The sequence below is a fragment of the Hylaeus volcanicus genome, chromosome 1 (genome assembly GCF_026283585.1).
Source record: "Hylaeus volcanicus isolate JK05 chromosome 1, UHH_iyHylVolc1.0_haploid, whole genome shotgun sequence".
NCBI lineage: Eukaryota > Metazoa > Arthropoda > Insecta > Hymenoptera > Colletidae > Hylaeus > Hylaeus volcanicus.
In genome coordinates, this window is record NC_071976.1 from 36030660 (window position 1) to 36057363 (window position 26704).

The 26704-nt window shown below is 41.0% G+C and overlaps 6 protein-coding genes across 19 annotated transcripts in view; 3 read left to right on the forward strand and 3 right to left on the reverse strand.

Moving 5' to 3' along the window:
* LOC128879552 (protein piccolo) overlaps positions 1-10342 on the forward strand; it is a 59020-nt gene extending 48678 nt beyond the window's left edge. For all 9 annotated transcript variants that reach the window (XM_054128821.1, XM_054128874.1, XM_054128838.1 and 6 more), the window contains 3 exons: positions 1279-1542; positions 1950-2212; positions 2470-10342. In XM_054128821.1, coding sequence (XP_053984796.1) covers positions 1279-1542; positions 1950-2212; positions 2470-2871 — 929 coding nt within the window. In that variant the 3' untranslated portion in view covers positions 2872-10342. The remainder of the gene's footprint in view (positions 1-1278; positions 1543-1949; positions 2213-2469) is intronic.
* Positions 10343-10769: 427 nt separating this feature from the next.
* On the reverse strand, positions 10770-11939 carry LOC128879691 (DNA-directed RNA polymerase III subunit RPC7-like). Of its 3 annotated transcripts, none has more exons than XM_054129094.1 (2): positions 11810-11939; positions 10770-11654 (listed from the first exon to the last, which is right to left on the reverse strand). In XM_054129094.1, the coding sequence occupies exon 2, from the start codon at positions 11599-11601 to the stop codon at positions 10951-10953; it is 651 nt and encodes a 216-aa protein (XP_053985069.1). In that variant the 5' UTR covers positions 11602-11654; positions 11810-11939; the 3' UTR covers positions 10770-10950. The 3 variants fall into 3 exon arrangements, with proteins under 3 accessions (XP_053985069.1, XP_053985062.1, XP_053985076.1); XM_054129087.1 differs by having other exon boundaries at positions 11715-11857; XM_054129101.1 differs by having other exon boundaries at positions 10770-11619; positions 11715-11854.
* LOC128879739 (diphthamide biosynthesis protein 3) lies at positions 11572-12089 on the reverse strand. Its single transcript, XM_054129164.1, has one exon. It carries the CDS (start codon positions 11966-11968, stop codon positions 11714-11716), a length of 255 nt encoding a protein of 84 aa, XP_053985139.1. The 5' UTR covers positions 11969-12089; the 3' UTR covers positions 11572-11713.
* Positions 12090-13044: 955 nt separating this feature from the next.
* On the forward strand, positions 13045-16990 carry LOC128879641 (potential E3 ubiquitin-protein ligase ariadne-2). 4 transcript variants are annotated; one of them, XM_054128974.1, is made up of 8 exons: positions 13045-13397; positions 13929-14451; positions 14596-14827; positions 14905-15022; positions 15096-15320; positions 15391-15603; positions 15675-15826; positions 16186-16990. In XM_054128974.1, the coding sequence occupies exons 2-8, from the start codon at positions 13929-13931 to the stop codon at positions 16229-16231; spliced, it is 1509 nt and encodes a 502-aa protein (XP_053984949.1). In that variant the 5' UTR covers positions 13045-13397; the 3' UTR covers positions 16232-16990. The 4 variants fall into 4 exon arrangements, with proteins under 4 accessions (XP_053984949.1, XP_053984978.1, XP_053984958.1 ...); XM_054129003.1 differs by having other exon boundaries at positions 16198-16990; XM_054128983.1 differs by having other exon boundaries at positions 13391-13533.
* Positions 16991-17434: 444 nt separating this feature from the next.
* Positions 17435-21908, forward strand: LOC128879522 (synaptojanin-1). The gene is made up of 6 exons (XM_054128738.1): positions 17435-17818; positions 18009-18366; positions 18442-18606; positions 18772-20398; positions 20478-20652; positions 20727-21908. Exons 1-6 carry the CDS (start codon positions 17692-17694, stop codon positions 21731-21733), a joined length of 3459 nt encoding a protein of 1152 aa, XP_053984713.1. The 5' UTR covers positions 17435-17691; the 3' UTR covers positions 21734-21908.
* Positions 21909-22055: 147 nt separating this feature from the next.
* On the reverse strand, positions 22056-26673 carry LOC128879667 (guanine nucleotide-binding protein G(i) subunit alpha). Its single transcript, XM_054129028.1, has 4 exons — positions 25486-26673; positions 24745-24929; positions 24375-24661; positions 22056-24298 (listed from the first exon to the last, which is right to left on the reverse strand). The coding sequence occupies exons 1-4, from the start codon at positions 25604-25606 to the stop codon at positions 23821-23823; spliced, it is 1071 nt and encodes a 356-aa protein (XP_053985003.1). The 5' UTR covers positions 25607-26673; the 3' UTR covers positions 22056-23820.
* Positions 26674-26704: the final 31 nt, after the last annotated feature.

The following is a 26704-nucleotide window of genomic DNA, read 5'->3' on the forward strand; positions in this document are numbered from 1 at the left end:
TGGGAATAGTCATCTTACATTTATCCAGTCTTTATTGTACAAGTTTTCGCACGTTAACCGAGTAACCATCGACGTAGAAATTCTTCTTATCCATCGGATGCCAAGGACTGCTACTTTTCGACGTTGTCCTCGTATTATATTCGAGGCCTCTGTGAGCGTGAGGCTCGTGGCAAACGGCTCGGCTGTGCCACTTTATGACAGGGCCCGAGCCAGGAAACGTAAGCGTGCTTCCTGCGGTGAACGATACGTCTTCGACCACCGACAGGCGATCCCGGCACGAAATGCGCATCGTTAGATCGGCTGAACGCGATTTCGCTCGCTTTATGTGCGATGTCTCGCGAATTCTTCGTTGCGCTTTCCGCGCGTTGAAGCGCGAAAACGATCCATCGTCCGCGATGTTTCGTCTGACGCGCGAATCGAGAAAACGTTTTCGCGGTAGAGAGAGAACAATAGCCTGTAAACGTTAGAGCCCTTTGTCAACCTGTTGCGTGCTCGCAACACAGCCACGGCTCACATTTACACACACCACTGTCACACAAGATCTAGTACTGTCTCTGCCTTCACTTGTGTCTCTCTGTGTGTGCGCGCGCGTGTGTGTGTGTATATATATATATATATATACAAATATACATATATATCTGTACGTGTGTTTCCTGCATTCTGAGTACGCTAGTGTACTTTTCTCTGGGAAATGCTCTCTGTGCCCACTGTGTAGATCTCCCGATAACCGCGGCTCGTCGGGTTTCCGGTGTCTGCGCTCGATGTCTCGACCAAGCCGCGTTTAAACGAATATTTTTCAAAGCGAACCTGGAGTGGAACAGAACCATTTCGTTTCGAGACACGCCTAGCTGTTTTTCGAGTAGAGTGAACTGCCCATGACGGAGTCAACGGAAGAATCGACTCGCTTGTCGAAGCCATCGTTAAGATCGCGAGACTTCCGATTCTATTCTTTCGTCGCTTCCACCGTGGTTCGCGTAACTTTGATCCGAACCCGCTAGGGAACCACGGAAAGTGTTACGCGCAACTTGTATCGAAATGATGGCAAATCTTGACGCAACTCTAATCTCCGTTCTCTCTGTTATACCATCGATATTTTTATAATTCTGCTAAGAAGTCGTAAGGTTGCGCAACGCTTGACGCGGTAACCCAGACGGAATCCGAACGCAAAGTACGCGATGAGCAAAGGCTCGATGCATCGAGTGCAAGCTCCTCCGGGGGTGGGTGGCCAAGTAGAGCAACGTTTACCCTCGTCGCTAAAGCCTCGATCAAACGTTCCAGTGACGGCGGAACCGCAAATAAACGGGGACGCAACCGGCGGGGATTCGAGCATCGCCTCGACTCCTCCGTCGCAGACGCAGCCACCGGTGTCTGCCACCGCCGTAAGCCCGTGGATCGACGACGAGCCGGTAGTGAAAAGTCCGCCGGAGCCGACAAGGGTAAAATCTCCGGAGCAGATGATCATGCGATCGCCGGAACCGGTAAATTGGACCGTGCCTCTGGACACCGGGAAAACGTTCACTGTCACACAAAACGTCAGAGAAGGTACCAAAAAATCTAGCGCGGACACCTTTGGCCTCGATCTCGAACCGGTAGCGAGTCTCCGCGAACAATTCCTTATTCGCGAATCGACCGACGATCGTTTTAACGCGTTGATTGCTAAACTGATTTAGGCTATCCATCAACGCGTTAAAATGTCAGAAGAAGTGGCAACGTCTCGCGAACCCGCTCTCGTCTTCGTAACGGGGTCATCCCATGCCGAATTGCTCACTTTCTACAGTAATTTCTTGTACTTGGTAGATGTTTGAATGTTGCGTAGTCTTTGATAGATTTTTTCGAAACTGTAACGTTATTAATTCGACGGTCGTTGGTAGGAACGATCGAGCTGGCAATGGACGAGTTGCTCGAACGATATCGATCAGATTTACGTTACCTTGATCTCTGTTTTCAAGAACCCCTGACGCGTCCGCATAGCGAGGCAAAGACATGGGCACCGTCCTCTTTGCCTTCCGCGCCTCAGTCAGCACCGCCCGAGCTCGCGGCTCAGCACAAGTCGCAGCATTCCCAACACTCCGGCTACAAGTCACCGGAGAGCGAGAGCGTTTCCATCGGCAGCTTCACGGGATTGAACGGACACAAGGACATGGACTCGGAAAGGGACAGCCCGTTGCCCACCAGCGCTCAGGGTGTCGGCACACCCACGCAGGGTGAGAAGGTAATACTCTCGGATTCCCACACCAACTTTCACACCTGCTGATCTTTACTTCGGGGTACTACAAATTATTGACTTTTTCTTCCGTACCATTTAGTGGCTTTTCATCCGTAGAATACAAAAATGGATGTTTTAATGTTACAAATCCAACGGTTTCAAAGTTACGCGTATGTAAAGTTGAGCACTTTTGGCGTATTTGTTCTTCCACGGGAATTATCAACGTTTTCTCTGCATACATAAAAGAAAGAATCGAATTTCAGGAATCAGGGGGAGCGGAGGAGGAGTCGAAAGACCAGCCTAGACCGGAATCATCGATAAAGCCAGTAGCAGGAACGAATTTGAGATGTCTGGAGGATCCAGGGTTCGAATACGAGAGAAAGGAGGCCGGTCAGCCGACAACGACAGCGACGATGACGACACCGTCGTCGTCGACGGCTCCTCAGCCGGGTTACCGTATCCTGGAGGCCGATTTGCCTCAAGGCGGCGGCGGCGGCGGAGGCGTGGGAGGCGTAGCAGGTAGCAGCGGGGGTAGTTATCACGTGCTGGAGGCACCGACGGTTGTTCCCGGCACGGCGCAACGCTCAGCGGCAAGCGAAGCGTTGGAGAAGGCGCGAAATCGCTTCGACAAATTCTGGGGAAAGGGTAGCGGCTCGGAGAATTAAAACGTTCACGCGGAGAAACAAACATGCGACGTCCTCGAAACCGTAGGAGCAAGCGGAACAATGAAGGGGGATTAGAGAGAGGAGAACGGAAGAACGGGAGACAAACGATACAAGATTCCCCGTGGAGGACGAAATTGACTCCTTTCGTGGTTCGTCTGCTCGTTCCTGATAACGTTGTTTCATCGGGAGCGAGATCTCGCCTCTTTCCGTCTTACGCGTCACGTGTCGCGTGTCCCACGTCGATGTTCGAATCGCGGAGGCAGCTTCGGTACGTTCGACATAGGTCCAAGTATATAACAAAGAGAAGGATCGTCACCAAAGACTTCCATTGGGAGTTACGAAGGGGAGCTTCTAGGCCTCTTCGACGAGCTTAGATGCAGAATGGATGATTGAATGTCATCGACGGGAGAATAGGGGGACACTTGATCGGTAAGACGACCGAGGATGACGAAGACGGTGCGTGCAGCCAACGCGTCGGTCTCGTTGAAACTCGAGGAACGTTTCGGAGGATGCGATCCAACACACAGGACACGCGTGGACGCGAGGCTCTCGGCCATCGGAGAGCCAGCTCCTTCGACCAACGGTTATCTTGAGTCGAGACGATGAGATTTAGAAGGAAATTACGAAACCGGACACGTACACGCGACACCCGCAGACTACACACACACACACACATACAAACACAGAAAGCCAGACACAGACGCCACACGAATACATACAATAGGAAGACACGCACCTAGACGAACACACGCGAGTCAGTAATGTTTCTAGGATATTCAAGTGATCTCGAGGGATCCGCCGTAGTTAAGCCCGAATTCTTTTTCCATTGATAAAAAAAAAAAGAAAAAAAGAAAATAAAGATGAGATACCGTGAACGAATCGAATCGCGAGGAAACAAGGTACGGCTTTGTCGCTATAAATAAAAGGGGAAGGATAAAGTAGCCTTCAGCCGCTTCGTGCGTTTTATATAACGTCTATATACGGAAAACAATTATACACGTGTACACCGTATGTACGTCTACATTATGGATGTCGCACTCGCGGATTTCGCGATCGGCGGTACCGAGACGATTTCGTGGATCTGCGAGTTAGACGTACCGCGAGAGATACGTTGGGGGTGAACGGGTGAAAAATCGAGGACAGATCTGCAAAATTGTCGAGGGTACCGCGAGAAGAGACGAGTCTCTTTCGAACACGGAGCGTCTCTCTCTCTCTCTTTGTGCGCGTCCGAAATTAATAATCCATTCCATTTTCGATGAGAACCTCGACCGTTCCGAGAGAAACCCCGGGGAAATGTCGCGAAGAATTATTCTTGCACAATCGCAAACGGAGTTCCGAAACATTCAGCCATTCTCACCTCCTCCGGTTCCTATTAATTTCCGAGGAAACGATCGCTTCTCGTTCACACGGTTCACGCGGAAAACTTTTCATTACTGTCCCTTCGGTATTTTGGATCCTCTCCTCTCTCGGACACGGTCGAGCCGCGACTGGCGAGGAATTCTCCCGGTAAATCACCAGCAAGCAGAACGAATTACTGTAGTGAAGCGTAGTGTTTGTTTTTCGCGCGCGACGCGACCTCTCGAGGCGATTCCTCCCCTCGGATCGATCGAACCGTGCGTTTTCACAAGCGGAAACAGCGAAATTTTCCGCGTCAAGACCTTCGACCATATTCACTTGTAGAGACGGCTTCGGGTAAATGCTTTGAAGCAAAGATAAAATCATCTATGTGACGTCGATGTTCACTTATGTTCGTAGAACCGTGTGTACAGGCCGTGTCTACGAGTAGAAATGGTCAAAGGTCAAAGACTAACGACGGGGAACCGGTGCTAGTCGACGACGACGTCGAACACGAGACGCTTGAGGGGGAATCGTTGCGGGAACCGAGAAGAGAAGGAAGGGTCGACGCTACCTTCCCGTTGCACGCTGCATTTCGTCTTTGATTTCTTATGCGAGAACCTCGTTCGCGCGTTCCCCTCTCGAGCAAACAGAAACAAACGAAAGTAGAGGTTTGAACGAGGCTCGAGGATCATCCAGAACGGAGCAAGGAAGGTAATGGCTTCCCTTCCTCGACCCTGTTGGTGCTGGGGGTTGAACGTACGCTGGTAAGCGGTCGCAGCACCGGAAGTACGAACGAGAGACGGTAACGATAGAACGCAAGAAAAGTAGCGAGAGGAGAGAACGACGAACGCAAAGACGCATCTTTTTCCTGATCGACGAGACAGAGGCGAAAGACTTTGGACATAGGGGGGGGGGGCGGGGGGGCGTTGTTCTCGCTTACGAGGACGACGGAAGGGAGGAAGGGAAAGAAGAGAACGGACGAAATCGACCGACGGAGCTTTTCTCTCTCTCACGCGCATTTTGGTACACACCGGTACACCACACTCCATCCAGATCCACGTCCAAGAGTCAACCAACCGTAGTGAAGCAGTTATAACGATAACGATTAATGATAACGATAACTCTAATGATAAAAGAAAAATCCGCTAAGGGGAATAAAAATGAAGAAAAACGACAAAAAAAAGCTAAAATACGAAATACAGAAGCGAACGACTGACGAGGGACTCGATGTAACTAAACCGTAGAGAGAATTCAGGATGTCGACGACAGATCGTGGCTAATTTACGTTTTCTTTTACAGCTTGTCCGAGGTGCGGTCGATCGGTGACGATGACGACCACGTCGTTCCCCGAAACTCTTCGATCGTTAGCAAAATATAAGAGATCGCGACGATGCGAAGACGAAGAGAGGAGATTCGAAGCTCGCCATCGGCATCGATCGCGCTACCTGCAGACAATTCGAGACTGTTCGTACGATCGGAGAGGACCGGCTGCATCCCGAGCGTTGTTAATTTCTTAAATATCTTCACGCTCCTTTCCTCGAGTCTCCCTTCCCCATTCCTCGATTGCGTTCAGAAAACGTGATGTTAGATCTCTGCTTACACCGATCTGTTTTGATTCGCGCGGTTGCATCGGATGCGGGTCGCCGAAGGGAACGCGTATACCGATTCGCGGATTGCCGTAGTTTCGATTCGGTGTTATAGTTTGTATCGTTACGTTCCTCGACGCGGTGGCGGATCACCGTCGTTTCTCCAAACCGAAACCCTTGAATGTTACACGATCCTGTGTGCTCTGACGTGACGCGGGTCCATGTCAGACACGAAGCGATGTCAGATTGGCGCCTGCGAGTTTCATGAGCTACTTGCAGGCGCCGATCTGACACCGCTTCGTGTCTGACGCGGGCCCACGTACTCGTCGAACGTTCTGTCTTTATTCAAATCGTTTCCAGTCTCGAGTTACGATCCGCCTCCGCTTCGACGTTCAATTCTGCGGCTCCTGCCTAGACGACGATCGAACCGTACTCGAGGGTAGAGAGCGCGGCCATCTCGAGGTTGGATATACAAGCACGAGACACGTCTCGTCTCGAGTACGGAATGGTTTTCATATTTAGCAAAAGCGTATCGAATATCGAAGGCTGTTTTTAACGCGCTTACCACCGCCGCCTGGTGAACGCGATCTATTGTGATAAGTGTTGAATTATATTGCATTCCGTGTAGCACCCGTACAACTCGAAGTACGAGTTGATCGAATCATTAAGAAGCAACGAGCAAGACGATTGTTGTTGCAGATTTTCATAGATTATTTCGAGTGATCGACTCGGAACAGTGGCGGTGCACGCCTCGATCGTTCGACGATCGCTCATCGACGATCGCTCATCGACGATTCCCACGAGTAGACGTCTGACGCACGGACTATCGCTGTCGCGCTGTTATTACGATGATTATTATGATCGCGTCGTTGTGATAATTGTAATACGTATGTATGTTTGATTGTTGCCAATCGGTTACGAGACCCTTGCGCGCCACTGATTCGACGAATTTCTTCTTTTGTCTGTTGTTGAACGAACGACAAAAGGGGCGAGAGAGATTGAGAAAGAGGGAGAGAATATGCGACGAGGGAAAACTCGAGAACAGCTTGGTGTAAGCAACGAAGCTCGAAGCGGAATAACGCTTAGTATGCGTCGAGGAAACACCTCGCAGAAGCTTGCACTGCCCGACCGAATTTAGAAGCTGATTTCTCTTGTGATTTTCAGAACGTTGTACCACGGTTAGGGCTACGACAAAATTTCGACTCGGAGCAAAGCGACTCGCGAATAAATCGTCGTCGAGTTTCAAGAATTAATCGAGTGTATCGCTCATCGCCGCGGATTCAAACACTGTTCCTGTTTTCCAAAAAGAAAAAAAAAGAAACAATTATTTGTTTATACCTTTGTCACGTCGATGGACTCGGAGGGCGAGTAAGCGTTGAGTTTCCACTTTAATCCGGCGTTTCGGAGATTTGGATCACCCGCGAGATCAGAGAGACCTTTCGCTAGGCGAAGCTCAAACATGTTTTTATAATTACGCGCGTAAGTATAGGAACGCGGGGAGGAAAGGCTTGGAAATGATCGATCGAAACTGCCCATAGAAAAGCCGTCGTTTACCAAACATGGGACAAGACCACGATATTATTTTCCTCTGGTCCGATGCTACGGTCAAGGATGAGCAAAATTCTTATCCGCGCTCTGTATTCGATAACTTGTAACTAGACTGCGGATCTTTATGCGTTTATAGGAAATTCGAATGTGCAAGAAACTACAAATTGCAAACAATATGCAAGAATGTAAAAAAGATTGAAAGTAAAGTTCACGTTATAATATATGCAGAATAAAGTAAATTCCTATTTAAGTTCGATTCTTGTAGGCACGTTCGCAAAGATTTTATTTTGCATAAAGATCCGCAGTCTACTTATAACTCTAACCTAAACAGATATAATTATTCGTCATTTTGGTACATTGAAGTACGAACGTTCCAAGTCTCAACCTGGTAGCCATTGCATTGCAATGCATCTATACGAACTGTAACATCCGTCGAGCTTATTGCTATTCTTTTACGATTACTGTGAATGTCGAGTACACTCGTAATCTGTTGGAGTAATAATAATAAACAAATAATACAACAAAGTTGTAATGGAAAGCAGGTCGAGAACCTAGAAGGTTGGTAATTTAACACGTTGACTGCCAGAGAAATATTCTTGAAAATTTCTGCTATGGATTAAATATTATTCATACTATTAGAGATTACATAATCAAACATCCGACGTGGTATTTATTTTTGTGACTTCGTCGAAATACACGAATTTCATTTAAATTCATTCTCTTTGAAGCTTAACTTTCGGAATTAATTTTTTTAATTCTTCAGTGAAAAGCACTGTCACCCACGTACGGGTGACGCGGCGATCAACGTGTTAACACGATCGCCACCGGTGGTACACGCCGGCGTGAACGTGTTAGTGTACATTAAACGAAACGACGATTAAATATTTCCGCATAGAGTTATAAGCGATCGAATATAAAGCCACGGAATTAATTTCTACGCCTAATATTTCCTAGAATGTCCTTCATCCTCCATCCACCGTCGCCTTTCTCGCGTTCCAAGCCTTTTTGATTTCGTACACGTAGACTTCATTGGATTACGATTCTGTCGAGGACAACTAAGATCATCGATCAACGGGCCTTAATAAGCGACAGATCCGCGAACGTGCTGGCCACGTTCCGAAACGTGCGTTTTCTATTCGAGATACAGAGGGAACGCGAAGCACGAGGGAAACATCCGGATAATACTCGGGAAAACCCTTCAGGGAAGACGGTCCGGCGACTGCGATCACAACGATCGCCAGGAGTAAATCATTCGATGATTTTCCGGTACGCGAAAGGCCTGAAATTCGATCTTCATCGATATTCGCGCGGAATATTCCGCGTTCCTTTTGTCGCGCGAATTAAACGTGACTTCGAAGTGTTACGCGCGGAGAACCGAGTAACGACAGAACTTTGGATCCGAACGGACAACGGAGAAAACCGTAACCGCTTGTCTTTATGATTTCGCGCTTTAGAACCGGAAAACAATCGACGGGAGATCGTTTTCTTGAGTGAAAGAAACTAAAAATAAAACGGGGAAAAAAAAAAGAGACGAAGAAAAAAAAATATAAGATGCAAAGGACTATATTGTTCGGAGTTTCGCCTGTATTCTCGCCTCAGTCTTTATGCCTACTTATACATAAATAGGTCGTACTATATTAAAATGCGACGATTATATACAAAGTATATATATATATATAAAATATATCTATATACATTATACATAATATATTATTGAAAATGATGCGAGCAGTATGGAACTGACGTTTGAGCAACGATGGTATTATAAACGAATCGAGTTGGGGCTAGATCGAAGGGAGGGTTGGGGGGGGGGGGGGGAAGAAGCTGTTCGAAAGATATTGAAAGATAAATTGAAAGATATCGCGGGAACGACGAGTCTCGATACAACGAATGACGGCGAACGATCGTCTCGCAGGTTTTCTGTTACCCGATCGGAGTGGATTCGGTTCTTTTCGAACGTTGAAAATCACGAATCAGATACGTACGGACGACCGGCGCCGGATTTGGAATTTCGTACGCCCCTGGGCTACAGGCGGCCGCGAGGCCACCGGTAATATTTTCGAAGGCAAAGGGAATTTAAATAGCTGGAAAAATATATTGTAACTGTAACGTCGAAATTCGGCGTGAAACTTTCCTTTTTGGAACGGAAACGATTCAATTGTAGGTGAAAATTGCAAGCATCACAGTTCCGTAGCTCGAGGGGTTGACTTCTGCGAACGTCAACGATCGATCGATTTATCTCGCCAGGGATCAGCTTCCTCGTATCCTCGTAAACGGATCGACAGTAGAGAAAATCGAGCAAGTAACCAGGACAGTCGAACGACCGTGAAAGAATAACCGAGATCGATGGAAGCGACGCTTACGTTGTATGTTCTTTTTTTTTTTTGTCCTGTAAATAGTCTGTCATTTGTCATATTCATATTGAAAGCCGGTATCCGCGAATTGTCGAACTAGAACCGTTCGCCATGACCTAGGTTCGCGATTTGTCCGTTGGAACGCGGTGGAACGCGCCGGTACGAGTCGAGAAAAAAAAAAATATATATATATATAGATATATAAAAAAATAAAAAATAAAAAAGCAAAACCAAACTAAATATTTTAGTCACGCGAGATCGATCGCTTGCTCGATTTACTGCCAAATCGTGACATGGTTCGAGCTACGTTGCGTCGAGAGTTAGACGCGCGTGCGAACCTAGTTTCCGCCCCTTTAAAGCGAACTTACTTAATCGGTTTTGGTATCTATGTACGCCGGACCAGACCAGTAACTAGTCACCGGTTTCGACCTCGAATCGTATGGTAAAGGGGACAAGCGTACGGCACGCGGCTGGAAATTTCAGGAAACCGACTTCTTCTTTCGCGAGACTGTGTAACTTTTCGTTTCATTTACACCCCTCACCACGCGCTCGACGCGCACACTCTGGGAGCGATACGACGACGACGATTAGTAAACACTATGAATTTACAAAACGTGCGGGCAAGAAGAAAACTAAATGGTAACATACGAAAGATAAAAAAAAAAAAAGAAGAACCACCACGACGGAGCGTAAATGTAAGCATTACGTGACACTACGGTACATTTGCGCAACCCCTTCTCGTCCAAAAAAAAAAAAAAAAAAAAGTTGCGTTTTTACTCTCCGATTGCATCGTAGAGGAGGATCATTTATTACAATAATTGCAGATTATTATGGCTATTATATATATATATATTATATATATAAATATATATATATTATATATTAGAAATTGAAATACTCGTAATAAAGAACACGCCGACGCTTCCTGTGACCCTGGACTATTTTTAATCTGTTCCAAAACAAATTTCTTCCTTCATCGATCACACCGTTACACCGCTCGATAAAAAAAAACATTTCATCGCGGAACGATCGAGAAAGTGGGTATTACCATGCGTAAGAGCGTATGATCTCGTTGTTGTTTAAGCATTATAATAATTTATTGTCTGTACACATGATCGAGTGTTCGGTAAACAATGAACAAACCAAAGAGAATATATACATTGCCGTGCAGTGCTCAACTAACAGCTTGTAAGTATCTTAGTCCGATAATTGAGAACCAAGAGGAATTTCCAATTCTTATAAAAAATTATACGTTAATAAATAGGTCCATCGTCCAAATTATCGTCTTCGTCGTCGTAACCTTCTCCGTTGTCGAAGTAATTGTTCACGTAATCCGTTCCTTCGTCCATTTCCTCGTCTGGTTCCTCCTCCTCGTCTTCCACGTGATCCTCTTCCTTCTCCTCCGTCTCTTCTTCCTCTTTACCATCCTCCTCCGCGTCGCTTTGTTGCGTACTCTCCTTGTTCTCTAATTCTTTCAGTTTAGATTCTACGTCGACGTTCTTCTTTTTCTCCTCAGGCTTCTTAATCCTTGATCCTTTACGTTTTCGTTGCAATGGCTTCAACTCTGCTGGCATTCTACTCCAATCGTATCTGGTTTCGTACCCGCTCTTGTCGGTTATCAAGTCTTGATATCGATCCGAATATCGATCGATATCTTTTTTAATCACGTGTGGAACCACGTTATTGGGAGACTCCCGCATGAATTCCGCAAACTCTCTTTTCAGTTCCAATAAGTAGCTCATTTCGTTTGTGATAGTTAAAGGTAACGGTTTGTACTCTAGAACTGGATACTTAGGCGGAGGTTGTAAAACAGGCGGTGGCAAGGCTTCTCCTTTGGAAAACCCCAGCTGCTCCGTACTAATCGACATGGAGGGTTTACCTCTTCCTCTACCACGTGATGCCATAGTAATTGTACTCTCTACCTTTTCGATAATAGATCGTTATTCATTCATTCGCTCTGAAAGGTGATTGAAACAAATATGAGATGCTGTCGCAAAAGATTAATTAGGTTACGTACTAAGCCTTCTGCGCTACGAATTCTTTCTCTTCGTTTTTAACAAACTCTTCCTGCTTAGCTGCGAACGCTTCCTTGTCGTAAATTACTTTGATTACCAAGGAGCACGAAGGACATGTGGCCTCCTCCTCTCCAGCGACCAATTCTGCTTTGGATATTTGAAATTGATCGCCGCAGGGACATGGATAATAATATATCTCCTCGTCTTCGTCGTACTCGAAGTCTTCAATTTCTACTTCATCATGGTACACAGACATAATTTCAAACGTTCATAAATAAACAACTCGCGTTTTAAGGTTAAATCTAGGTTAGGAACGCATGTTGTCATAATAAAACCGTAGATGCTTCCCATCGAGTCAACCGAGTTACGTTTCATGGACACAACTTCAGTATCGCCATCTCGCGGCCAAAAGAACGAACTAATTTTTGAACCTACAGCCCGAATTGATAGTAAAAATAGTTTCTTTTTACGTCGCTAGATGGCGAATGGTTTAGTAGACCTGTGACGCCATCGGTGGTAAAACGCCCAAGCTTGTAGTGAAAATAGTTCCCACTGTTGTTACTAGATGGCACCACCGATACCTTTGTTCGATTATTTTTTATTTTTCATAAATTCATAACTAATACGATTTCTTCCTTAATAACACTACTATATATTATTTTAATAAATCATTTAAACACTTATCTGCTATACATACGCAAATGCAACAATAATTACCGACCCTTTATTTAATAGCGCCATCTAGGAGGAACAATGGGAATTATTTTCACTAGAAACTTAGACATTTTCCCGCTTATGGCGCCACTGGTACAGTAAACCAATCGCCATCTAGCGGCAAAAGGGAAAACTATTTTCACTACTATACAATAATAAACATTATAAAATAAATTAGCTACAGAACTTTTCAAAAATGTCCAAAAATCGTAAATATCGAATAAAATAAATAAAAATAAAATTCCATACTGAATCGTATTAACTTTTACTTGTATCGATATATATACAAAACTTTATAGAATTTACTTATTTGCTATATATTAAGATAATTATCTACAAGTTCTTTTATGCAAATAAATAATAAATTCATACATGATTACCACATTTCAATCATACCTGTAAAAGCATGAGTTCCACCAAACGAATGTATGAAATTAAATCACATGCTTTTAAAGTACCAATTCTGCTACACTAACTTCATACCCTCGTTACATTTCAATATATCCTTCTTAAATAATAAATTCTAAAAATGATTTGGGGTTCAATAAGATGTAATATGACGAAAAGAAGAAGTTTATTAACAATTTCAAAGTTTTTATAACAATAAATTGTAAAGGGAATGGCGAGTATTACATAAAGGAAATGTAGAGATATATTCTTACTTGGTCTAAAATCTAATTTTAAACGATTAATGATGTTATAGATGATAATGCTCGCTTTGCACACCTCAGCTGTTTTCTGTCAGGTGATTTTGACATTCTTATCTACTTCCAGATTAAATGAAATCATCTGTTACAACATCGTTCACATCATACGTCTAGCACGAGCTGCACGAGAGTTTATACATGGAATTCATGCACTGGAGTGATTACTGGTGCAGACGGCTGTGATACAGCCCTTTAATAACTTTTACATTTAACCCACGAAACAAAAATATCAATGCATTTTTCTTGATAAATAAGAACGTAAAGGTGGGTCATGATTATTACGCGATGGATTGAAATAAACGAATACTTTGAGCGCGACGCACCTCTGAAAATTCCATGAAATTGTTTACGAAACGTCACATCAAGACGCTACGTTTTTCGTGCAAAATATTTTGACACGGTGAATGCATTTGTATTCTGAAAATATTTCCGAATAGCATTTAGTTTTTTTTCCTGTATCCGCTATTAATAAAAGACTTATACAAATGATATTAAACAGAAAGATTCAAGAGAATTATCGTTTTTTTATAGTTACCGAAGCTTTTGTCTTTAAATCTTTATCTTCCACTGGTTTTTCAGTGAAATACTAAGTCAGATTTTCATTCTTACATCGTTGCTATTTGTCTATAATATATTCGTATCCTGTTATAACCGAGTAAGTAGTAGAGATTACGAGGTTATGAAAGATTAATGCACGTCGTGTGTATATGTTTATTTCATATGTTGAATGAGCCTTAAGAAAACGTATAATTAGACAAATTTTCATGTAATAAAACCAGAATCTTTGTGAAACAGATGTCGGGCAAAGAGTACGACAGTGAAATGGATTATTCCGATTCAGACTGCGGAGATCCAGGCTACGAAGACTATTATAATGTTCAGCCATGGGGTGGTGAAGTTGACAATGACATAGATCCTGATCAAAACAGAAGAGATCCAGAATATGCTATATACGATTGTCTACGGGTCGAAGAAGTGGAAAGACTTTTGAATGAAAATGTAGAAATGCTAAGTAATAGTCTTCACATAACACCGTCGTTAGCCAAAGTTTTATTACACGCACACAATTGGGCATTGCAAGATATCATCACAAAGTACCGTACCAATGCTTCCAGTTTATTAATTAATTCAAAAATAAAACCAATACCTTCATTGGATTCAGTGCCAGGATTGAAAGGTCAAAGGGGTGGATTGTGTTCAGTGTGCATTACAATTTATTCATCTGAAAAGTTTTCTACATTAACGTGTGGACACTCTTTTTGTAAAGACTGTTGGTGCATGCATTTTGAAGTACAAATAACTCAAGGTATTTCCACAGGTAAGACTATTTGTACATACGTGTACAAGGTGTCTGACAATTTCCCAGCCACTGAATGCTCTATACAAGAAGAAACCTAATATATTATAGAAGCAACTAAGTATTTAAAATTAAGCATGTAACAATTATTTGAACTTCTATTAGGAATAAGCTGCATGGCACAGGAATGCGATGTATTAGTTCCAGAAGACTTTGTTTTATCCCTACTCACTAAGCCTAATATGAGGGAGAGGTATCAACAATTTGCTTTCTGCGATTATGTGAAATCTCATCCCCAGTTGAGATTCTGTCCTGGCCCCAACTGCCAAATAGTTATGCGTTCAAAGGAACAACGGGCAAAAAGAGTTATATGTACAACCTGTAAAACGATATTTTGGTATGGGATCGAAATTTAACTATTTATATACAATTTTACTAAAGATATAATCTTTGCTAAAAATTATATAATTGCAGCTTTCGTTGTGGTATGGATTACCATGCGCCCACCGACTGCAATACTATTAGAAAATGGCTGACGAAATGTGCAGATGATTCAGAGACAGCTAACTATATTAGTGCTCACACCAAAGATGTTAGTACTTAAATCTTATACAGTTTTAATATAGATATTACGATTCAGTAATAAACGACTTTTTTGTTTGTAGTGTCCAAAATGTCATATTTGCATAGAAAAAAACGGCGGTTGTAATCATATGCAATGTTACAATTGTAAGCACGATTTCTGTTGGATGTGCCTTGGAGATTGGAAAGCACATGGAACGGAATATTACGAATGTTCACGCTACAAGGAAAATCCCAACATTGCTCACGAGAGTGTTCATGCACAGGCACGAGAAGCTCTTAAGAAATATCTGCATTATTATGGGAGGGTAATTTATATAATTTAACATTCCTTTCGTCGTAGCATATAACTATATATTACATTGAAATATTTTTCAGTGGGAAAATCACAGTAAATCATTAAAATTAGAAGAACAAACTCTAGAAGGTATAAAAATGCGAATAAATAAAAAAGTAATGAACGCTAGCGGAACATGGATCGATTGGCAGCATTTATACGAGGCTGCGTCGCTTTTGGCACGCTGTCGCTATACTTTACAGTACACTTATCCTTACGCTTATTACATGGAACCTGGACCCCGCAAAGAATTGGTAAAATATTACTCGAATAACAAAGAATTATATCGCGCGACAAGAAATAACAAATTGTTTTTATTTTTAAGTTTGAGTATCAACAAGCGCAGTTGGAAGCAGAGATAGAAAATCTTTCTTGGAAAATAGAACGAGCAGAAACTACAGATCGTGGGGATCTAGAAAATCAAATGGACATCGCAGAGAAGCGTCGCGTTACTTTGTTAAAGGACTTCCTCGAGGTGTAAGCACTAACAGAACATGAATTGTGTTCTACAATCACTACAATCTCTCTTGCAGTTGGGCCAAACTTCTAAAATAACTATAGTTTAATTTTTGAAACGACTACTCGTGTATTCCAGGAAGTAATATTTTCTATATAATATATATTAGTTAATTATTCACCATTAAGAAAAGTTTGGGACAAAAGATTAGAGGTTAGAAAAAGGAAACCCAAAGAGGTTTAGGAAGCGATTATTGAGGACAAAAATCTCCTAGATACGCGAATAACTTTAGCTAAAAAATAATCATTTTCTCCCCTAGCTAAATATCTTCTGTTTTAATTATAGTATCTAATCGAGATTTTTCTATTTCTTTTATAAGTGATGTTTGCAGAGAGAAGAACGGAAATTCCAATGTTCTAAAGTAAGATTCGGTAAGCTGAGTTATGTAATCATACATAACGAAGAATTCCATAGGTGTACGAAGAGAAGCGAATACCGGAAAAAAGGACGAGTAGGAAAGTATTAATTGACCGACTGATTGTTAAAATTTTCTATAGAATGTATATTAATTTCCTAGTCTAAGAATATTTCCAGAGATATCGTACGATGCAGCGCTTTCTTCGAAATTTAATATTTAGGGACTATTTTTGTCGACGCTTACCGCACAGTCCGCCAGAAGACGTAATAACAATGCGAATCATTTAAATACATTCGCAATGCGTATTGTCAAATTTGAATGCGAACATCGTTGATCAATGGACTCTCCAACCTTTTCTTTCAAGTATTGCTACTATTTAAGATAAGTTTTAGTACCAATGACCGACTTAAAAAAAAAAAAGAAAAAGAAAGCAGGTAGCCTAACGAATACTTAGGTGCCAATGAACGGTACCTCCCATCGTGTAAATACTGTGGTAATGTAAAGGATGTGACGTTTTCTATAATTAGAGTGTAAGATGTATGCAACGATCAAAGACATCCGTGACGAACATAGCCGTAATACATTCTTTGTAAACTATTTAAACATGAAACGCTAGAATAGAGATGATATTCTGTGAAGGAACGATGATCACTCGTCGAAGGATCTTGTTACAACTAACAGCCATTGTGCAAAAATGAATGTAGCAACTACTGTGTCACTATGAAAAATAAAGTTTATCGCAACAATCGCATTTTTTCAAAGATAATGTCGTCGTATTATAACTACATATTTCAGAGGAAAACGAACCATATAATTTTGAAAAAGTATTTCAACAAAAAAAAAAATGTTTTTCATTTTCAAGTATTGTATTACCTTTACCTAGTAAATACCTTTTCACCCCAAGAATCATATACTCGAGAATAGAATGGTAGGAAAGTAGCGTAAAAGAAAAGATATACTATATAAAACCTAATTGTTACTTGGTTCAATTTTCATCATCGTCATACATAAAATTCATGACTTTAATACTATCGTAATCGTCACGTCCAGAACGGTTTAACCTATTAATTAACCGTGACAATTTCGATGTTCAGTGTCTGCTTTTACTTTTAAAATCGTAATAAGAACCGTGGCGCGAAATGGTTGCAGATTCGAGTTTTTAAAATTTCAAATGGCGCGTTCGATTGATTGTTACGGTTAGCAGGCAGACTAGTCGGTAGACTCCGTGGAATCACGATGCATATATTGCGAAGATATCGAAGTGTCGACGGATCAGCGAGAAGAGCGCTGCTCCCCTCCGCGAGCTTCTAGAGAAAATTGTATTGCTGTCAGTAGTCGATGAACAAAGTGTTCTGTCGGCTCGGAGGAAACACGAATAGATCACGCTGCTCCGTATGACAGACGGGCTGTCATATCTCGTCAGAATCTACCTGTATCCCCGAAACCTTCGAAGACATTAGCGCAACAATGGCGATGGGCAAAGGATTTCGCGTCTACGAAAAGCTAAAGCCACCAAGTCCTCATTCTCTCATATTGGAACAACGAAATCGAAAGGAAACAGTTCTGTTTGAGTCCCAAGCCGTTGCTGTACTCTGTAAGTATTTCGCGATAATTAACAACAAATTTTTCTCGAATATCTTTGAATTCTCGGTTTCTCGTTCGAAGTACACAAACCGGTATCTGTCAAATACGCACGATCGATTCTTTGTTAAGCATTATTTCGCGTAATTCTACGATAATTTGTTTGTTTCTATTATTTCTATGTTCTTGATGTTACTTTGCAGCTGCAGAAGAAACAGAAAGTTTAAAGGGAAAATACACAAAGTTGTTAGACGCGTATGGATGCTTAGGTGTCCTGCAATTAAATGCTGGAGAAAATACGCTACTGTACCTTGTTCTTGTTACTGGATGTTTTTCGGTTGGCAAGATAGGAGAATCGGAAGTATTTAGAATTATACAGACACATTTTGTACCTCTGCATTATACGCAAGGCAATGAGGATCGGGTGTCAGAAGTTAGAAAGGTTCTTAACTCTGGTACATTCTACTTTTCTTGGTCTGCTGGACACCAAGAGCCTCTGGATATTACTCTTAGTGCACAAAGACGATATAAGTCAACAACAACTGATAACAGATTTTTCTGGTTTGTGTTATTATTACATAATTGTCCTTGAAATAAGATAAAGCAGATGTAACATTCTTTTGATATCACGAATAGGAATCGCATGTTACACATCCATTTATTAAGATATGGAGTGGACACAAGTTACTGGTTACTTAAGGCTATGTGTGGCAGTGTAGAAATTCGAACTGTATACGTTGGACACAGACAAGCTCGTGCTCTCCTTATATCCAGGTTGAGTTGTGAACGAGCAGGCACCAGGTATTTTTAACTTGTTCTAAACTGGGAAATTTATTTTTTATTAGCTCTGTATGTGTCATGCTTATCTCGTATTTGTTATCACTTTGTGGAAGTAACATGATCATACGTGATAATTTCATATCAGTTGCTTAAAGCCTATATATTCCACTTTTGTCATTTTTCTAGATTCAATGTTAGAGGAACCAACGATGATGGCCATGTAGCAAATTTTGTAGAAACAGAACAAGTGATTTACTTAGATAACGAAGTAACTTCCTATGTTCAAACTAGAGGTTCTGTCCCTTTATTCTGGGAACAACCTGGCATTCAAGTTGGTTCCCATAAGGTCAAAATATCCCGTGGGTTCGAGGCTTCTGCGCCAGCTTTCGATAGACATATGAATATGATCAAACAAAGATACGGGCAGCAAGTGATTGTCAATCTTCTTGGGTCTAGCGGCATTGGTAGCAAAGAAGGAGAGGCAATGCTAAGTCAGTTGTTTCAAACTCATCACAATATGTCAGAGCATACAGATGTTCCTCACATTTTATTTGACTACCACCAAGAGTGTAGAGGTGGAAATATGAAAAATCTATCGAAATTAAAGGCAAAAGTAGAAAAATATTTAGAATCTTTTTCATTATTTTATGCTGCTAATAATACTGTTATTTACGAACAAAATGGGACTATTAGAACAAATTGCCTTGATTGCTTAGATAGAACCAATTGTGTACAAACGTTCTTCGCATTGGAGATACTCGGTAAACAGCTTGGATTATTAAAACTGCTTGAAAAACAACAGATGGTCTCAAGGTTCGAAGAAGTATTTAAACAAATGTGGATCAACAATGGTAATGAAGTAAGCAAAATATATGCTGGTACTGGAGCGATTCAAGGAAGTTCTAAATTAATGGATGGCGCGAGATCTGCGGCTAGAACAATACAAAATAATTTATTAGACTCCTGTAAGCAAGAAGCTATTGATATCTTGTTATTGGGATCAACTTTAAACACGGAACTAGCAGACAGAGCTCGATTACTTTTGCCTTCTAATATGCTACATGCTCCGCCAAGTGTTCTGAGAGAAATGTGCAAAAGATATAACGAATACGTAACCCCGATAAATCTTAGAGTAGGCGTCGGTACTTACAATGTTAACGGAGGAAAACATTTTCGAAGCATAGCATGCAAAGATGTTTCCCTTTCCGACTGGTTACTAGATGCTCCACGTAAATCACCAACTCTAGTGTCAGTTGAATATGACAATGTTCCTATAGATGTATTCGCGATAGGATTCGAAGAAATTGTTGATTTAAATGCTAGTAATATAATGGCTGCTAGTACTGATAACGCAAAAACCTGGGCGGAGGAATTGCAGAAAATACTTTCACGAGACACGGAATACGTTCTGGTTACGTATCAACAATTAGTTGGCGTTTGTCTTTATTTATTCATACGGCCTGTACATGCACCTTACTTAAGGGACCTAGCCGTAGATTGTGTAAAAACTGGATTAGGAGGTGCAACGGGGAACAAAGGGGCTGCAGCTATTAGATGTGTATTATATTCTACATCTTTTTGTTTCGTTTGCGCGCACTTTGCTGCTGGGCAGTCTCAAGTTAACGAGCGTAATGCAGATTACGCGGAAATTACACGAAAAATTACCTTTCCCATGGGAAGAACATTGAACACTCACGACTATGTGTTCTGGTGCGGAGATTTTAATTACAGAGTTGACATGGACAAAAATGAAATGAAAGAGATGATCAAAAGGAACGAATTTGATCAAATATTACAACATGATCAATTGAAGGTAGGTATTATATGTAAAATAAATATTTGATATGAATTAAAATGTACATATTAAATCGCCGCGATGTATCTTGTTTTAGGTCCAACAAGATCAGGGAAATGTTTTCAAAAATTTCTTGGAAGGCCCTATTATCTTCGCGCCAACGTACAAATACGATCTTTTCTCCGATGATTATGACACCAGTGAAAAATGCCGTCAACCTGCATGGACCGATAGAGTCTTATGGAAACGTAGGAAACAAGTACCTGATATAGGTTAGTTTCGTACAACTTAAAATAATTTTATCTTCTCTTTACTCTTCGTGTATTAACTGTATATATCATTTCAGATTCACCGACGGACTGGAATCCAGGAAAATTAATTCATTATGGTAGAGTAGAATTGAAGCAAAGCGACCATCGACCAGTCATTGCAATAGTCGATGTAGACATCCATTGCGTCGAACCCGAAAAACGGGAGCATGTATTTAGAGAAGTCATCCAAGATCTAGGTCCACCAGATGGTACCATAGTAGTAAAAGCAGTGGAGGAATCCGACGACATGGATAGTGTGTTTGATGGAAATTTCATGACGGCTCTGTTTCAAGATTTTTCCCACATTGGCGATGTAATTCTCGTCAGATTTGTCGGTGAAACAATGTGGGTGACATTCAGAGATGGACAATGTGCATTGTCAGCAGCAAGGAAGGGCATGACTCAAGTATGTGGTCAGACGTTAAAGTTATCTTTGAAGTCTCCAAATTGGGTACAACTTATCGAAAAAGAAATAGAACTTTGCAGCAACACCACTGTTGCGCAATTTACTTCAACCTCTCCAGTAAGGAGCCCTATGCAAAGATTAGAACAATTGGACATAACGGAACGATCTTCTCCTAGTAGAGGTAGTCCAAACGGAGTTGTTCCACCACCTAGACCAGCACCACCAGGTCGGCCGTCTCAGCCACCCAAGAGCCCGGTACAAGATCGAAAACAAGGACCACGTGCTGGCGTATTCAGCGTATTACCCAATCAATTCCCAACGCCGTTATCTAGAGAAAGAGTAGAGCCCGAACAAAGTGAAAGGCTATCTCCAGAATCCGCAATTTATGAAGAAATAATGGATGGATCTCCTAGTTATCCCATACCAAACCGTCCGCCACCGCCGTTACCTCGCACAGATGCTTCGCAAGAGTCATCTAGTAGGCCACCTAATTCTAAACCTCCTCCTCTACCGCAAAGACAAGCTCCGCCTCCGCCTCAACATCCTCCGCCTAGTTTACCCGCGTCAAACGTACCACCCCCCATACCAGCAAGAACATCAGGCGGGCCACCTATTCCGGCTAGAAATCCACATTAAATAACGGTATATATCATTCCGACGTGAATCGAATCACTAGATGTTATTGTGTAGCTAATTATTTATGAATGTTGATAGAAATTATAGGTGAAATAGTTTGCTTCCAATTAACGTTGTACAGCTGTGTAGCCTACCGTAAACCTCAAGTTTATTCTGTGATTAGTCAGACTCTGTTTCCATGCACTCTGAGAACTTTTGCTTCCTGTCGTGCAGCAACAATATTCGTTACTGCTCGTTAATATAGTCGTTAAGACTAATGAAATAATAATTATGTTAACGAATTCTATGCTGTTAAAAATGTCATATAAATATACCGTTTAAAAAAATGTATAATGGCGGAATGTTAGAATGTCATTATTATTATTGTTGTATCCTGCATTTTGAACAAACAAGCCCCGAAACAGTTACACTTCTATGATAGATTAATTTATATAGAATCAACGTTAAAACTGTTTACTGACTACGTCTGTTTCTTGTTGCATCTTATCATATTTTTCTAAATAAAAAAAAAAATACAAAAGACAACATTGATAGTTAACATAATTTTTGAGAATTAAAGTTAAACGCGTGACTTAAGTTTACTACTGGTTATAATAATAAGGAAAATAATACTCAGATAACAGTATTCTTATAAAATATTCTCCATATATGTATTGTATGTATAAAATATATACAATCGTTGACCAAGCAATATTCTTTTAAGTTAATAGTAATACAATGAATAATAGCAAATATAAGAGATTGTTATGGTAGCGTAAAAATATTAAGTAATATACTTCCAATTCAAAACACTCTTAGAAAGAACAAAATCAATACTATATTTATTTTGTAGCTTCATGTATTGTATTATTGTACATATACATATAAAAATTGATACAAGATAGAAGTAAATCGAGATTCTGTTTACACAACGAAGAAAGCATTCTTAATTACCTTGCAAGATTTGAAATAATAAGTACGTCATACGCGCCTGTTATACTTTACGGAATGATCATGCTACAAGACACGCAAAATGTTCAATTTGAAAAGAACAATGAAAATACATGATTTTAAGAACGTTTGTCATTACATTATGTATTAAATTTGAAAGAAAGTGTAAATAGAGAGGGCTTCGGTAAAACATGTCTTGTAATTAATGCACGTTTTCCAAATACTCATAATAATTATCTTATTGCTCCTTTCCAAAATTTGACTAAACTACAAATTTAACGATTGATTAACGAAAGAGATTCACATACATTTCACAATAACACGAAGCACAGGAATGTAAAAAAATATTGACTTTTATAAAAAATGTTTGTTTATTTATTTCAGCAGTATAATGAGACTGATCTCTAAATCTGTAACTAATCCTAGCATTGTCATTCGTTTGGCAGGTAGAGCAATAATGACAGCTCGTTAAACATTATCTAGTAATATGTATAAAAAAGGTATTACAAAAATTTATTATCAAATTTGATTTGTATATATACTGTAAACACAGAGAACTGTGTCTGTCATTAAAATATAAACATTTGTGAGAGAAATGATTGGTTTCGAAAACGATTATAGAAATGTAGATCCATTCAACAGAGACATAGTCCTTTTAGCAAATAAATTATATACAAAAAGATATCGCTAAAGTAATAGCTAACTAGTTTCTGGTTAATATACTAAATACAGTTAGCAGAAACCGAGTGTCTTTTCATTTGCAAATAGTATCTGCTTTTACCTTTAAAAATGAATTTTGCAATTCTTGAATGTTTGATCCTTTTAGGTTAATATCGACCATTATTTAAGACAGATCAATAAGTTAAAAACTATCCCATTGCGAGAAAGTGTCACGAAGTTTTACATACAAAAAAAAAAAACATTTAATCGAGAAATATAGAATCTAGTAATTCGTTACATAATGCTAAACGTAAATATTGTAAATAGGATGCCAAAGTGAAAATGTTACACAATTGGCATACATGTTAGCAGACTCCGAACATTTTTGTCTGTAACTATTATTGTTCAGTCTCACGTGTATCCTTTGTGCTTTCGCATAGGTTCGTAAACCTTAGATATCGATCTATCATTTCCAATTGAAACAAGTATTGGAACGTTTAACTCAATAAACCGCAATTACTCAAATTGTTTTTGATAATAACGTCGGTTACAGCATCAAATACAAACTGTATGTTATGCGTGTCGGTGGCGCATGTGAAATGTGTGTAAATTTGTTTCTGATCTTTCCTTTTATTTAAATTTTCGAATTTCATTTGAATATACTCAGCACATTCTACGTACGTGTTTGCACCTTTATATTCTGGGAAACAAATAGTCAACGGGCTCCTCGTGATTTTTTCCTCGAAAAGATCTTTCTTATTTAAGAATAAAATGATCGACGTTTCGAGAAACCATTTACTATTGCAAATAGAATCAAATAGTTTCATCGATTCTATCATTCTATTCATTTCTTCGTCTTCTGCCAAAACCAAGTCGTAGCCGCTAAGCGCGACGCAAAAGATAATAGCGGTAACGCCTTCAAAGCAGTGAATCCACTTTTTTCTCTCTGATCGTTGACCGCCAACGTCAAACATTCTAACAAAACAAAAAAATAAATCTTAATAACCGTGTACGACGAGAAACTCGCAAATATATTTTAATGGTAACTTACTTAAAATGTAAACCTTTAAAAGAAAAGTTTGTTTCTACTATTCCTGTCGTTTTTACACGCGTTCTGAGAACGTCTTGTTGAGTAGGAATATAGTTATGTTGAGCTATGCGATCTAAAGCATTAAGATAATACGCTGCCGAATCATTGAGCTGGTATTCTCTACTACGTGTGAAACAAAGCTGTACTCCTGCATCCTGCCATAATCGTTTCATTAATAGCACCAGTTCCCCGGTTAGCTCACCCTCCTCTGCTGCAGAAGCTAGGGTAAAGAATTGGCGTGCTATGTCCTACAACATAATTAAATCTTGCTAATAGGAATGAAAATAGAAAGATAATATAAACAATTTTATTTTAACAACACTATATTTACCGCTTTATTGGGATCTGCAAAATCAATTCTAAGTTGTCCCATAGCTCTAATTATTGTCATTAGACTTTGAATCATGTTACTATATACCACTGGTTTATATTGTTCGCATTCCTCTTTGCTATAACCAGTCTCGTGTATAATTTTCATTTGTTTCACTATAGTAGACTTTCCAGACTCTCCCGCTCCTTGAAATAAAAAAAAATTCGTCTAAATCTTATAATCAGAAGCAAATATATTCCTATATTAACATAACGTTCTATATTTTTCAAATGCGAGCGGCAACGTTCGCAAATGAAAATCAAAGAAAAACGTGCGCGCAGGTGCGACGAAACGAATAAATTTAACGAGTTATCCAAATGAATCACGCGAGACCGATGATTCAAGTTTTCGGAAAATCAACCGCGCTGCACTTCCGCGATTGCGCAAAATCGATAATTGATTAGATCCCGGTAACTGGCGAGGAATAAGAGAGAGAGAGAGGATATTTAAAATAAAAATCCGTCGAAATAATTCATAAAAAGATCGAGCACGAAGAGAAGAAGGAGAAAAAATACGTTTCCCCGAGTAATCGAGTCCGCCAAGTGCTATGGGATCGACTTGTTACGACGGAATCAGAGCATCGAGGAAGTAGACACTTCGCGTTCGAAATCACGAGTAAAGCGACAAGGGAATGACAGCGGGACGAGAATTTCGCGAATGAAAATCATATCGAATGGAATAGACAAGACGAGAAGAAATTACCGAGCAGGAGGAGCTTGACCTCGCTGGCTGCCCGCTCGCCATCGGCTCGAAGATCTTTGTCGATCTTCTTCGACCTCTCCGCGGCTTCTTTTTCGCCGGTGGTGCTCACGGCGCAGCCCATCCTCGCCGATGGTCCTCTCTCTGTCCTCTGAACGAAGAACGGACCACCATGCACGGCGTCTCTATTACGTTTCCTCGGAACGGACGGTTTTCTTCTGCCGCGCTTCTGTGTAATGACACTTGTTGCACGGACGTGTGGGAACCGCCCGCACGCGGTTGTCCTCGCATACACGCACCAAATCGAACACGAACCCGCGCACACTGGCACACAGTACTCCTGTCGACGCACGTATTATCGTGCGATACGTGCATACGCGCGAAATCTGTTTCGCGAGAGATCGTTCCCCGCTTTCCCGTCAAAGACGATGACAATGGCACCGAAACTGCTGCGCTGCTGTGCACCACACGAGCCCCAACGTTACCGGCACCGATCACACCGATTGCATTACGTCCCAGCCCCTGCACGCCGCTCCTACCTAATAAAACTCTCGCAGGATTCGTGGAGATCTTTCGATCGCGATCTAGGGGCCAATCCACGCGACGATCGCGAGTCGTTCTCTGCCAATCGAATCGTCACGTCGTCCGGCCTCATCGCGCCATCTGACGCGCGCAACATGCGATCGAGGACCAACTTTCAAACAGAAGGATTCCTATCTTGTGGTTCGTTTCGATCGATGATCGTATCGAATATCATTTTGGGTCAGGGGGCCCCAAGGCGGCGTTGAGGACGGTTATGCGAACGGGATTTCCGTGGCGCTTTGTTTAAATTGTAGAGGATAATGTATAAAGCATCTAGGTTTCGAAAGAATTGTATTATTTTTAAGGTATTCACGAACTATTTGAAAATCAAATGTAACCCTAATAGTATGTAAATATTACATTTTCAAGTAGAATGAGGTAGGAAAGAGTTAGAAGTTATATTTGTAACTCTTTACCCTACTTTTTATATCTAAAGATCTTATTACAAGTTTGCAGCCATTAGCTCGCTATTACTTCTTATTAAGCCTTACAAAAGATCAACAAATGATTGTTTGTCGCGAGTAATACCGATTACCAGGTCTCACCACGTGGAGGTTGCTGCAAGTGGAGACCCACGAGGAAGACAGAAGATATATAATAATATGTATATAATAAATATTGTTAATAATTAATTGAACTA